Source organism: Carya illinoinensis, chromosome 13 (genome assembly GCF_018687715.1).
Source record: "Carya illinoinensis cultivar Pawnee chromosome 13, C.illinoinensisPawnee_v1, whole genome shotgun sequence".
NCBI classification, from domain to species: domain Eukaryota; kingdom Viridiplantae; phylum Streptophyta; class Magnoliopsida; order Fagales; family Juglandaceae; genus Carya; species Carya illinoinensis.
The window spans coordinates 10,986,615-11,000,439 of NC_056764.1; the positions used below are offsets into that span (position 1 = coordinate 10,986,615).

General features: G+C 35.6%; 2 protein-coding genes across 2 annotated transcripts; both read left to right on the forward strand.

The window, feature by feature from the left end:
- The first annotated feature begins 1,348 nt into the window (after window positions 1-1,348).
- On the forward strand, window positions 1,349-1,896 carry LOC122293003 (histone H4). Its single transcript, XM_043101598.1, has one exon. It carries the CDS (start codon window positions 1,436-1,438, stop codon window positions 1,745-1,747), a length of 312 nt encoding a protein of 103 aa, XP_042957532.1. The 5' UTR covers window positions 1,349-1,435; the 3' UTR covers window positions 1,748-1,896.
- Window positions 1,897-7,080: 5,184 nt separating this feature from the next.
- LOC122291987 (ACT domain-containing protein ACR9-like) lies at window positions 7,081-13,307 on the forward strand. The gene is made up of 6 exons (XM_043100099.1): window positions 7,081-7,411; window positions 8,021-8,239; window positions 8,330-8,435; window positions 10,154-10,505; window positions 12,246-12,530; window positions 12,894-13,307. Exons 1-6 carry the CDS (start codon window positions 7,246-7,248, stop codon window positions 13,038-13,040), a joined length of 1,275 nt encoding a protein of 424 aa, XP_042956033.1. The 5' UTR covers window positions 7,081-7,245; the 3' UTR covers window positions 13,041-13,307.
- Window positions 13,308-13,825: the final 518 nt, after the last annotated feature.

A 13,825-nucleotide genomic window follows, 5' to 3' on the forward strand; every position in this document is an offset into this window, starting at 1 on the left:
TACTTTGGTGCCAGTTTTGGAATTTGAAGCTGCCAAATAAGGTTAAAATTTTTGGATGGAGAATGTACAAAAAATCTTCCTACAAAACAGAGGTCCTTGTTAAAGGTGGTTATTTCTTTTGGACTATGTGCACATTGTTAGGTTGGTATGGAAGATTGTATTCATGCTTTTGTGGATGCTTACTTGTTCAATCAATTTGGGCTACTAGATGTCCACATATCTGTTCAATGGTGGGAATGGTAGATCGGTATTATGATTTGGTTTATGCATTGAAGAAGATTGATTTGCAATTAGTTCTTAATTTCCTCACTATTGTTTGGGATATACGAATCTTAAGATTTTTTAAAATGCTGATTGTGTTATGTAAAAGAATGTTGATAATTGTTTAATGTATATTGAGAGCTATAATTATGTTAAGAACAAACACTTAGTGGTGTGTAAGGAGATATTTTATAATAGTGAACTCTACTATTCATTAGATCAACACTATATAATGGTGGCATCAATGTCCATATTTCATTCTAGGTTCTATTAGATGCTTCGTTGTAATAAAGTTTGTTATGCTATTATTTTCAATTATTATGTATGAATGAAACATATTTGTTTATCCAAGATAGAATTTGACTTATAAAATTTAAATTTTAAAAATTATCTTCCAAGTTAAATAAAGATATAAAGCTTCTTAACCACGTATACTTTATACAACAGTTTGAAAATATAATTAAAAAAAAAAACTCTTTATATTTGAGCTTTAATCATTCATTTTTGAAAAGTTGTATATGTTACTAGTTAAATGATGTGAAAATATTGATGCCATAAGTTTTCACATTATTTACTACAAATGATTTAATTTGTATTTTTTATGTTTTTAGTGGCTATTATAGTCTTACATTATCATAAATAATATAACTCTTTATTTATTTTTGTCAATATTAACCATTAATTTTAATTTTAAACTATTCCTAAATTCTGAAGTTTTGAAGCTCGGAATGATTTTGTATTTTAAGCGAAAAGACCAGCGCCAAATCATATGCCCTAACTATAATTTCAAAATTTTGGAAGAACAATCGAAAATTTCGACGGCCTTTTGGCTCCACTCCGCAAACCGCCAAAGCAGACACTAATTACCTGCTCACACGAGAAGCACAACCCGTGACACTCCACTCGCGACACTATCCTTCGTCGATCTATATCTTATCAACGGTTCGAATCATCTCTTTAAAGATCACGCGGATTGATAGTATCAGCCGTCGATAGCATCCATATCCAACGATTCCCATTAATCCCCGCTCGAACTTCAAAAACCACAAACTGAAGACCCCCGCCATATAAATACCCCCAGATGCTCCGCATATCTTCACAAATTGACTGCTAGCTACCTGTGCGAGTGCAGTTCTTGCTCTGACTTTTTCTTTCTCAACAACTTTCCGTGAAAATGTCGGGTCGTGGAAAGGGCGGTAAGGGCTTGGGTAAGGGAGGTGCAAAGAGGCATCGTAAGGTTCTCCGCGATAACATCCAGGGTATCACCAAGCCCGCGATTCGCCGTTTGGCTCGCAGGGGTGGTGTGAAGCGTATTAGTGGTCTGATCTACGAGGAGACCCGAGGGGTTCTCAAGATCTTCTTGGAGAATGTCATCCGCGATGCTGTGACGTACACTGAGCACGCTAGGAGGAAGACCGTGACGGCTATGGATGTGGTTTACGCCTTGAAGAGGCAGGGAAGGACCCTCTATGGGTTTGGTGGTTAGATTGTATACTTGGGGCTTTAAGATGGTTAGGTCTTAGTAGTGCTTGTAGATCTTGGCTATAGATCAGTTTCCATTGTTTTTTGTGTTGTTTCCTGGTGTATGTGACTCGAACTTTAAATTGGAAGCATTTGATTTCTGTTTTCTGGAAAGGTGTTTTTTTGGTTGTTGGCTCTTGGAATTTATTGTTGTCAATCTGTTTTAAGATCTGGAAGTTGGGTAAGGTAGGAGTCCGAAAACTTTAAGGTCTCCTTCAGGATTTTCTGAAGTGGTAAAAAAAAATATAATCCCTACGCTATTCGTCGTGAATAATGTCTTTTTAGTAGTGAGTTAGGATTTCATGGGAGATCTCTCTTTTTATCTTGTTTTCTCTCTAGCCAATGATGTTTAAACTTTGCAATGTTTCCTTCCCTATGAACTGTCACAAGATCGCTGCATTTTAGGTCCTCCAGATACCCTACTTCTTGCGATGAGTTTTAATTGGTCTTAGCTGTGTTTAATTACCTTCCTTTGCCTTAAAAATTTGTGGGCGGAGATTTGAAATTTCCCACTGATTGTCGCCTATCCTCTGTTTGGCTTTGTCCCAAGTAGGCATGGCATTTTGCATCGATGATTTAATTGCTCTTATGTTAACCAGCTTACATCTGAATTTTTTTCTCTAGTAATTATAAATGCACTGTCCATTTATCCTGTTAAAGAAGAGTTTTCATTTGATCTCTTTCCGCGCTCCGAGAAAAGCCGATGGCGTGTTGCTTTCGTGTTTCGTTCCTGGATGCTAATTGTATACATGTTCTGTCTTTGGGTTTGAATTTCTTTTGTCTTTTCTTTCAGGATTTCCTTTTTGGGTCAGTTCGCTGTTCTCTGGACCCTAGGCTTAGAATTATGTTTTATGTGCTCATAGAGAACAAGAGGATAATTTCTAACTGGCCGGTGTCAAGAGGGGGTTTATACCCTCCAATACTTCGACAGGTAACAATTCAAAAAAGATTAAAATAGAACCGGATTAAGTAATCCCATGCAATCCCCTCTCTGTTTCTCTCTCCTCAAGCCGCACCATTCTGTCTCTCTCCATTCAAGCTATCGTAGCTTGAAACTCTCACACCTATCCTATCTGTGCTCTCTCTCTCTCTCTCTATTCTTTTTAAAACGACGTCTGCTTGATCGTGAGAAGAGAAAAAGAAACAAGTCATAACTTTTTGAAATGATTCCAACTGCAGTAGAAGAGTAAACAATAATTGGAATATTGAGTAAATGATGCCATGGGAGCTGGATGTGTTGCCTCTTAGCAACTCTCAAGATCCCTGTTGCACGAGAAAGCATAATTCATCCTCAATCACCCAGAATGAGATATAGGAATTGGAGTTGCAGACACCCAACCCAACAAACAAAACACAACATCAATCAATATATCATTTATGACTTTTGTCATGGCTTCGACCTGAAATCACCCATTTGTTCTACAAGGTCTTACAAATCCTCACCCCAGTTGGCTGGTTGTGCAACAAAATCCTCTATTTCTGCATCGATTTCTGATTGATAATCCACCAAAGCTTCTTTGCATTTCCAGCCATCAAATCTTCATTCGGTACCACTTCCCATATTGTCTCGGCTCTATGGCTAGAGGGGAGACACAGACGGGAGAATTTGTGTAGGATTATTGGTCGTTTCTATTCTAATATTCTTAAAAATAGTGATGTGTCAAAAGGCAATGGGCGGGTGTAAACTTTCTTTTCCGCTACGTTGGGACGTTGAAGGATTTAAGATGATTTATGAATTATGAAATGATATTTATAGTTGTAGAATACATGTGTGTAATACTGTTTAAAAATTAAGTAAATATAAGATTTATATAAAAAATTTAATTTTACAATAATGAACTTTATTATTTTTTAAAAAAATGCGTGTTGCTTGCATAACATATTATATTTGATATTACTCATAAAAAAAAAAAAACTATCTTCTCTTTTTCTCAAAATTCTAGAAATTAGCAAAATTTTCGCTCAAATGACTGCGTATCAAAGACATGAGTGGTGCTCCAAGGCACATGGAGATGAAATTTAATTTCACACCGGCCAATCAACAAGGGTCACATGGACATTCTAAAAAGAATTGAAATGGACCCCATACACCTTCCACCATCCCCTGGCTACTCGCCCCTGGGCCCCTCTCTCTCTCTCTCTCTCTCTCAATTTATTTTAGTGCAAAATTGTGATTTGTACCCACCGGTTCTTGCTACGTTTTCTCTCTCTCTCCCTTCAATTGTTGGTATTAACTCTCATCTCTGAAAATTGTGATCCTATCTTGTAAAAAGTTTTCAGGTATCTCCTCACAATTCATATATAATGGAGCTTTTTCTGAGATGGGCATAGCAAATTTGTTCCTCAAGTAAAGTGAGATGAGAATGAATGTGATTTTTGAACGTAAAGAGATGTAGCCTGGCTTACTTGGGCAAGAAATGAGAATTCATAGAGCAAGAACACAGAAAATGAGAAGAAGAACAATATAGAAAGGATTCCAAAAAGTTCATGCCTTGTGCTCTCCACCAAGAACCTCAAACAAGTTTTCAAGATTAAACTAAAATCAAAGCTAGTCTTGTTGTTCCAAATTGGAAGGTTAATTTCAAACTAATACTTTTCACTTGTAATAATGCTTCCTTTGTAAATATTTTGGAAGCCCAAAAGCAAAATTTTTTTTCACAAGAACAAATATTTCCAGATTGAAAAACGGAAGTGTTGTAACTTTGAAACTCAAGCAATTTTGTTGCACTGCCAGTAGTTTCCTCTTGGTTCTAATCACTTTGTATATAAAATTGTTGATAATTTTGATGTTTTCTTGTAGGATAGTCTCGCAACCAACGTTAAGAAATCTCTTCAAATTTTAGAATGGATTGACATGACGCCAATAGATCAAAGCATTTGGATCATCAAAAGCTTTCATAAATGCAATTCCCTCTTTGCTTGCCTTTTGAGTGGATCAAGTATAGATGGGGGAGGAAGAGAAAGAATGGAAGGGAGAAGTTTCAGGTGTATAATAATTCATTTTATTTTATTTTTAAAATGCCTATGTGGCACTTATTAATTAGCTGGTCACACCCATTAGCCTCAAGATTTTTCTCGAGAGAGAAGTAGGTAATCGGTTGGATATAAAAATAGTTTTCACAGCCAACCGATAATAATATGTCACGTACGCATTTTATAAAAATTGTCTGTGGATTCTATTACGCCTAATTTTTTCTATGTTTTTTCTTGCTCTCTTCCTAAAGTTTTCCTTCGAGTATTTTTAGAAAAACGCTCTGATCTCTCCATCTCCTGCACGATCTAACACCACGAATGGGATGCCGACACCTATATCAAATGAACGCTGTCCCTGCTCTCCCACGACGACTCATGCATGTATTTTTTTCTCTTGTTCTCTGTAGCACACAGGTATATCAGGGAGGACATGCATTTGATATGGGTTTTGTTACATACAGTCGATAAATATAGTCGGTATGCAATCGACTGTATGGAATGAATAAAAAAAATTATAATTTTTTTTTTTTATATTCAAGAAGACCTACATGAATAAAAAAAAGTTAAAAAAATAATATTTTTTTTATATAGATCCCGTATTAATTCACTTTTTTACAGTCGACTGCATGCCAACTGCATCTGTCGACTGCAAAAAGTATTTCTCTTTGATATGGGCCATTCCAATCCATTCCGTTTCTGTTAATGCAAGTGAACCCATATGAGATGATAAGTTCTCCAATCCAGTGGCCATTCCTTCATCGGCCCCTGAATGTGAAAGATGAGAAAAGTACACTGCGGTGCATGGTGACAAACTCCGGAATTATGCAGCACAAGCAATGATTCAGAAAAATTTGTCACAATGTCACTCTGAAAGCTTCAATAAATGCACTAAAACAGAAACTGGATTCCAAGCAATTTAAAAAGAGAAGGAACAAGCAAATATCAAATATCCTGGAAAACGAAATTGCTTCTAATTGAAGACTAGTTCGATTTGGTCATTGAAATTTTTTATCTTAAATACAAAATTTTTATTTTATCATTATAATTTTTCTAAATCGTCATACAAAATATAATAAATAATTTAATTTTTTCTTAATTTTTTTAAATTTTAAAATAATAATAATATTAAAATATTTTAAAATTTAAAATCTTCATATGAAAAATCTCAACGGCAAGCAGAACCTAATACTTTTTCTGGCCGTCTTGAGATTCTCCACGTAATGAAGCCAATGGATCGTTATCCTGACAACCAGTAATGGGCTTGGGCTGATCTCTCCGCGCATCAAATTGATGCAAGCTCTCGTCAAAGGTTTTGGTAGTAGTTCCCAAAAATGGAAGGTGGAGTAATGGATGCATCTTCTTGGGTTTCCCCCTTACCATTTCCTGTGCTTTTAGTTTCTGCAATTGAGTCCTTCGCCATGTGAGTCTGTGACCCTGGCTCAACGTGTTTTTCTAAAGAGATCAGAGTGCGAGAGACGGAGAATCATAGTGTTTTTCTGAAGAACATTCAAATGAGAAGACTTTTCGAGGAGTGAAAGAAAGAAATAGAAAAAAAAATCAGATGTAATAGAAATCATGTACAATTTTTATATAATGCGCAGGTGTAAGTGACATATTAATATGAGTTTTGTTATGTATAAATAAAATTATATATTAATTTATGTATTAATTTTAATTTATTTATATTTAAAATTTAAATTAATATTATCTTTAATAAAATTTAATTTTTAAATAATAATATTAAATTAATACATATATTAATGTCTAATTATACTTATAATTAAATTTTTTCTCTTAATATTTTGTTGGCTATGAAAATTACTTTGTTTTTGCCTTTTCCGGAAGGCACAGATGCTACCACCCCGCAGCCCACCAAAAATTTAAAAAAAAAAAAACACTCTAATCAACGACCGCCATTCCGCCACCTGTCAGGACCGCAAACCAACGAAATTCTGACAACAGCAATGACGACGAATTGCTTCACTTGCAGCCTCACGTCTCTAGTCTCGAATAAAGTAGAATAACCTCAGCCTCTCTATATATATAAATATATATATATATATATATATATAAACAATGATATATACGATTGTAAATTTATAAATCTCATGTAATCGTTTTAAAAGAATAAAATTTATAATTAAAAATTAATGTTTTATATAAATTTTATATTAATTTATTTATTTTAAAATGACTATATATAATAATTACGATTGTAAATTATTTTTTTATATATATTTTTAAAATAATCGTGTGATATTTATAATTTTACGAGTGTAATTATATATATATGTAATTATATATATATATATATATATATATATATATAAGAAAAAGGCAGAACAACCTGAGCCATCGCCTCCACCACAGCACACCCCGCCTCCACTCCACGCACACATCCACCGTAGACCGGACGTTCGCACGCCGCGAAAGGCTTTAGCTCAGCTTTACCATTCTGGCATTTACGGCAGTCATTCTTCAGTTGTCAGTATGGGACTACCGAGCGACGACATCGTCGTGATCGAGAAGGGAAATGAGAAGGGAAATGGGAAGGACGAACCCTTCGTCATCACGATCAATTGCCCCGATAAAATGGGACTCGGATGCGATATTTGCAGAATAATCCTTGAATTCGGTCTCTACATAACTAAAGGAGGTATGGTATATACCGTAGAAAGCACGAATATCCGATGCTTGACAGTTGACACTCAAATTCTTCGGAGTTAGTTTTTTTTATTATTGATTTTAATTCATTGGCGAATCTTCGTGCTTTCTTTGATTAATAATTTTTCTCTAACTATTTCTATCTCCTGGACCAGAAATTAACTCCAGTTTTTCTCGTCTACTTCGTGAACAACCTCATTTATTTCTATCTACCTCATTAATTTTCGTGGAGCGCTGATTTGTCTGATACTCTAATCCTTTTGTTTGATTGATATTTGATAATACATTATCCGAATATAAACGAAAACTTGTAATTTTGGTAGATTTTTGTTCGAGGTGGGTATAGCAAGTTGTAATTTTGGTATAAATATTTTAGCTTATAACTTTTTTAAAATGTATTTATCTTTCCAGTTTCCTAAGTAATCAAAAAGAACTTTAATTTTTGCCTTTGTTATGCAGTAGTCTATAGGAAGATATTTGTAATGAATGTGGTCGTTGAGTGAAAGTTATTGTAAATTTGATATGCTTATACCATGACTTTCAGTGAAATTCTTTTTCTGCCACACTGTTTTGATTATCTTCCTCGACATTCTGGTTATAGATGTTTCCACTGATGGGAGGTGGTGCTACATTATATTATGGGTAGTTCCTCGTTCCAGCTCCCTCATCTTGCGATGGTCGAATATAAAAGACCGCCTCCAATCAATATGCCCATCATGTTTGGTGTCGTTTTACTTTGACCAACCATCTACACGCTCAATGTCCTCTGTAGTTTACCTACTGAAGTTTTTTTGCCTTGACCGGAAAGGGCTGCTACATGGTACTAGCAATTCTCTCTAGTCCTTGTGTGTCCTTTGTTGCTTTATTTCTGTGAATTCTGGTTCTAATGCAGCCGTGAAAATCGCTTTAGACGTTACGCATGTTCTCTGCGAGCTTGAGCTTAAAATTCAAAGAGTCAAAGTGATGACGATTCCAGATGGCAGAGTTCTTGACCTCTTCTTCATTATGGATAGCATGTGAGATTTTGTTTTGAAGTTTCTACTAAACTTTCTAATTTATAACGCACTAAGCTTTCTGTTGATAAGTAGTTTGATACACACTCATTTATATATATATATATTGTATTTTCTTATAATTATATATATGTATATATTGTCAATTGATTCGATTGCTTTTGCAGCCTTATATACTTTCCTTGTTTTGGACCATTTAATAAGTGGTCCCCTTTTGGCCATAGAAATACATGTCATGTGATTTGTCATTTTCATTTTCTTTTATATTATCACATCACTGGCTTGCCTCACCTTGGATATTGTAATGTTTTGTTTTGTGCTCACTTTTCTGATTCTCATTTGATATATCGTTCCCATATAACTAAGAATTGTTAATAAGACGTTAATAAGACATTATTAGGGAAATGGTTGTGGAGGTATCACCAGGAATGGGATGCTTTTTGGAGGAATGCTGTTGACTCCAAATGTGGAACTTTTTTTTTTTTTTTTGTGGGGTTCAAATGAGGTGAGGGGTGTGGGAGTGTGGAAATTTATTCGGAATGGATGGGGGATTTCATTTGCAATTTCAGATATGTGGTATTTAGGGGATCTCGAATCTGATTTTGGCGTGATATTTGGTGTAGAGATGTTGCTCTAAAGATTGTTACCCTTCTCTTTTTAGGTTTGCATTGGATCAGGGTGCTTTTGTAGCAGACTATTGTCCGAACTTTTTGGTCAGATCATTGTACAAGGTTACGTCGAACCAATCATCTAATGATTTTCCTTGGAAGTGCATTTGGAGAAGCAGATTGCCCCTCCAGGTTGCTTTTTTTGGTTGGTTGGCAGCTCATGGGAAAATTTTGACTGTAGATAATTTGAAAAAACATGATATACTTATAATGGATTGGTGCTTTATGTGCGAAAGGAATGGTGAATTGGTGGGCCACCTTCTTCTCCATTGTGAAGTGGTAAAAGTTCTATGGGATGAGATTTTTGATAGGCTTGGTATTGCCTGGGTGATGATGCCTAGGAGGGTGGTGGATCTATTGGCCTGTTGGAGAGGAATCCAGGGTAATTGTCAAATTGCGGCTGTTTGGAAGGTGGTGCGATTATGTCTTATGTGGTGTATATGAAATGAGAGGAACATATGTTGTTTTGAAAATAGAGAATGTTCATTGGGAGGGATTAGATTTTTTTTTTCCCCATACATTGTTACTTTGGGCATCGTCTATTGCATTGGATGAGATTAGTTTTCGTGATTTCTATGCTGCTATTTCCAGCTCCTAGCTTGTAATTAGGTGTTTTCCATTTTTTACAACTAGGGCTTAGATCGGAATCCCCTTATGTCCATGGAAATTTCGATTTTTCTAGAAGGAATTTTGTTATTGAGTAACTGGAATTCATAGATCAGATACGTCAAAGAAACTAGCGCATGGAGCAGAATTGACTGCACAAGATTAATGCCCTGACTTTGATTGATTAAGTTTCTTAGTAATCATGAGATTCTTATTTATAAACGTTCCAGTCAGGCAGAGGAGCTATCTATTATGGTTAGAAAAAACCTATTTGCAAGCCTGTTTTTTCACACCACTGAAGTTGGTCCTACAATAATGAAAAAGTATTGGCGTTTTAATTTTTGTTTAAAACTATAATGGGCTCTCAACAATTGGTGTGTTGACACACCAGACTTGTAAGCAAAGCTCTTATGGTCATTCCCTCATATCTGCCATAATTCTTTTCAGGGAGATTCTACACACAAAGACGCGACAAGATGAGACATTGGAACAATTGCATGCTGTCTTGGGTGAGTCCTGTATCAGCTGTGAACTTCAGTTGGCAGGTCCCGAGTATGAATGCCATCAGGGGATTTCTTCTCTTTCTCCTGTAGTAGCTGAGGAGCTATTTAGATGTGAGTTTTCAGATAAGGAAATCTGCTCTCAAGCTCTTAGTCCAGATATGGCAATATTGAAGAAGGCTAGTGTGACCATAGACAATTCATTGAGTCCAGTTCATACCTTACTTCAAATACACTGCGCTGATCACAAGGGTCTATTATATGACATCATGAGAACTTTGAAAGATTGCAATATTCAGGTTGGGATTTCTTCTCTTCACCATAAGTACTTTCACATTCAGCTTTTCTTAATTTGAATCTGTTTTGGGGTTTTATTGTCTTGGTCTCATATGGTGTGGAATCCTAGCTGTCTTGTAATAGGGTTCTCCTCCCATGTTGTGTCACTTCTTCCAAATAACTGGATTTTTCTGTACTCCAAGTTGAGTGATTGACAATTTGGGTTTGGGACTAGTTTTCGCTCAAAAGTTATTTTATCAATTTTAAAGTTGTTTGGAACAAAAAGTTAAGCTACCTAGCATTAGGGGTGTAATCGGTTCGGTCTGGTCTGTTGGGGGGTGGTTTGGACAGGACCAAAAATTTCGGTCCACCCTTTTTCCTGACTGAGACAGGACCTATTACCCCTATAGACTGGACCAGGCCATTTGCTATCTGCCCGGTTGGTCCAATCGGTCTAGGCCAGTGTAAAATGGGCCAAACATACAAAAAGCCCAAAATCACTTCTAATGTGTATTTTTAGCCCATCTATACGAAAAAGCTCATAATGTTTACACTTATGAATATAAACTATTTACCCCCATAAACATTTTTTATTCTATTTTCTTTTCTTAACAAATTAATTAAATGAAGAAAATTATTTAAAATAATAAAATTAAAATTAAGTGACCTCTTTAATGTGGATTATCTAATTAAGTCATTAATAAAATTACTACTTACAATTATATTGACGATCTTACTAACTTAGTACTCAATTGTCAATACTTGATGGTATGTGTATGAATTATGATAGTTAATACATAATGACCTATATTAAAATTTTAATATTTCGTATGTGGTTAATGAATAATTGTACTTTGGATATTTGATCAATGTAACTTTGGTATCTTACAAAAAATGTACCTAACTATTTTATTTAAGTGTAGATACTAGAGTATGTATCATTGCATATAAATATGTAAGGTTTTGATTTATCATGTATTCATAATTTCATATAATATATTAGTTAATATTTAATAGTATATTTAATGTTTTATATTGTCAATGATCATAGGTTAGATGAAAATTACATAGTTAAGTTATACAACTATTATATAAAATACTATATAAAAATAATTTAAAAATATATATATATATTTCAGTCAGTCTAGTCCAAAAAAACCACGCTTCGGGACTAGACCGAAAACCGAAATTCTGGAAACTAGTGGACCGAGACCGACCACTAGTTTTATCGGCCCAGATCGGTTTTCTTTCACCCCTACCTACCATCTTTACTGGCTATTGCCTGATTGCCACGGTCCATTTCACAAGATCATAGTTCTTGTACCTCAAAATAAGATCAGGTTACCTTGCTTGTTAATTAAGGTTGGCTACCATTCTAGTTATATGATGAGGCATTCATATAACACGTACAAACCACCATGGTTCCACACTTGTTCTTTTGAGCCAGTTGGCTGTCCCTCTATCTTATATATTCTTAGCCAAATAAAAAATTATGTGCTAGTTCTGGAATTATATTTGATTTCTGAGAGGATGAGGTCCACTAGATGTTAGGGGATTCCTGGGTGGTTTCTTTTCTTGCTTCAATACATATTAGTGGTAGATTAATCCCATTAATTGAAAGAATTGAAATGTTGGGCTAGATTTATATCTTTCCTTTCTACGACCACCATATATGCATGGATGTCAATGTGTTCTGACAAGTATTAACATGTTTTCCACTTCCTTAAATCTCTGCTGTGTGGGCACTGTTTCTTATTAATTAGATAGCTTATGGTCGATTCTCACCAAATACAAAGGGCCATCGTGATTTGGACCTATTTATTCGGCAAAATGATGGGAAAAAGATTGTGGATCCTGAGAAGCAGAATGCATTGTGTTCTCGTTTGAAAGAGGAAATGCTTCATCCGTTGCGTGTCATTATTGCAAACCGAGGACCAGAAACCGAATTGCTGGTTGCTAATCCAGTTGAGTTATCTGGAGAGGGAAGACCTCGAGTTTTCTATGATGTTACACTTGCTCTAAAATTACTTGGGATCTGCATTTTCACGGTAAGAATACTTGCTATCACAATATGATTCAAAAAGCCATCAGCACACTGCAATTTCCATGATTTTCATCCTTAGGTGCTTGGCACTGATCCAATGGATTATGGTGCCAGGTTGCCAGATTGGAGTTTTGAGTTTTAAATCTCCATCAAGTAACATGGCAATTGTGATTTGCATCTCCCATGTATTGCTCATACCCTTCCCTTCTGTATGTTGGTTTGGGATTGACATTCCCCAACCTATGATAGGGTACTAGCTTTTTCACTCAATTAAGGAAGTGCGTATGGGATTTTTGAATACTTCTCTATCATAAATTGCCAACTCAAATTTTGATATACTCGTAACACGTCCTGTCTTGGTTTATAGGCTGAAATAGGAAGGCATTCAACATCAGATCGTGAATGGGAGGTCTACAGATTTCTTCTGGATGAGAACTGCAAATTTCAGTTATCCAATATGATAGCTAGGAGTCAGATTGTAGACAGAGTCAGAAGAACATTGATGGGTTGGTGAATATATTTTTTCCTTTTTGCCAAGATTCTGAGTTGATCTCACCTTTGTGACCTCTCTCTCTCTCTCATGCATTTTGGCTGAGAAGATCTATGACTCATATTAATGATGCATTAATATTTCAATTTTTGTTTTTTCCCCATTCCCCGAGCATGTATGGTGCATCAGTTAGCAGTTATCTGATGCATAGAGCTTGTATTCCTTAATCTGCAAGTCATGACTGTATGTTGAGCACATTTCCTAATAATGGTGAATGCCTTTTATGCTTCATGGTCTAGGCTCGGTTAGACATGCATTTTTCAGTAGCCAGATTGACCTTTCTTTCTTATTCAAGGTTCTGTTGGCTTTAAAGTGCGTGTGCTTCAACCGATAACATGCAGAACAAGGGTATATTTTGATAGTTGGTTATCCTATGAATTGCGTTCAGAGAAGATTTTTTGACCCAATCGTATTGGCTTTGAAGGCTTGAAGCCGTTTAATATCTGCTTGGAAGAATAATGATAGTTGAATGCTGAAAATAGTTGAATCACAATGAATGAAGCCCACGTGTTGTAACAGCTGAATCACACAAAAATGCGTCTTGACCGAACGGGGAACTGTTTTGTGTACCAGACTAGTCTTTAAAACATGCTTTTCTCTGCGGATGCTATATTTAGTGGTTCTGTCCTTTTCTGCGCTCCTTATGGTCGGTTCACTTCCAAGGCTTTTACCCTTTTTAATTAAACAAATTTGAAACGTGCTTTGTTGAAGTCTGAAGGCGTTTTGGTATATATATTTTGGAAGGAGCT

What these genes read in the sequence shown, in the direction of transcription:
- LOC122291987 (XM_043100099.1), top strand. Translation starts at nt 7,246, where the DNA reads ATGGGACTACCGAGCGACGACATCGTCGTGATCGAGAAGGGAAATGAG. An exon ending in TCTCTACATAACTAAAGGAG is followed by an intron (nt 7,412 to 8,020) that starts GTATGGTATATA and finishes TTCTGGTTATAG; the next exon opens with ATGTTTCCACTGATGGGAGG. An exon ending in TTCTTCATTATGGATAGCAT is followed by an intron (nt 8,436 to 10,153) that starts GTGAGATTTTGT and finishes AATTCTTTTCAG; the next exon opens with GGAGATTCTACACACAAAGA.
- LOC122293003 (XM_043101598.1), top strand. Translation starts at nt 1,436, where the DNA reads ATGTCGGGTCGTGGAAAGGGCGGTAAGGGCTTGGGTAAGGGAGGTGCA.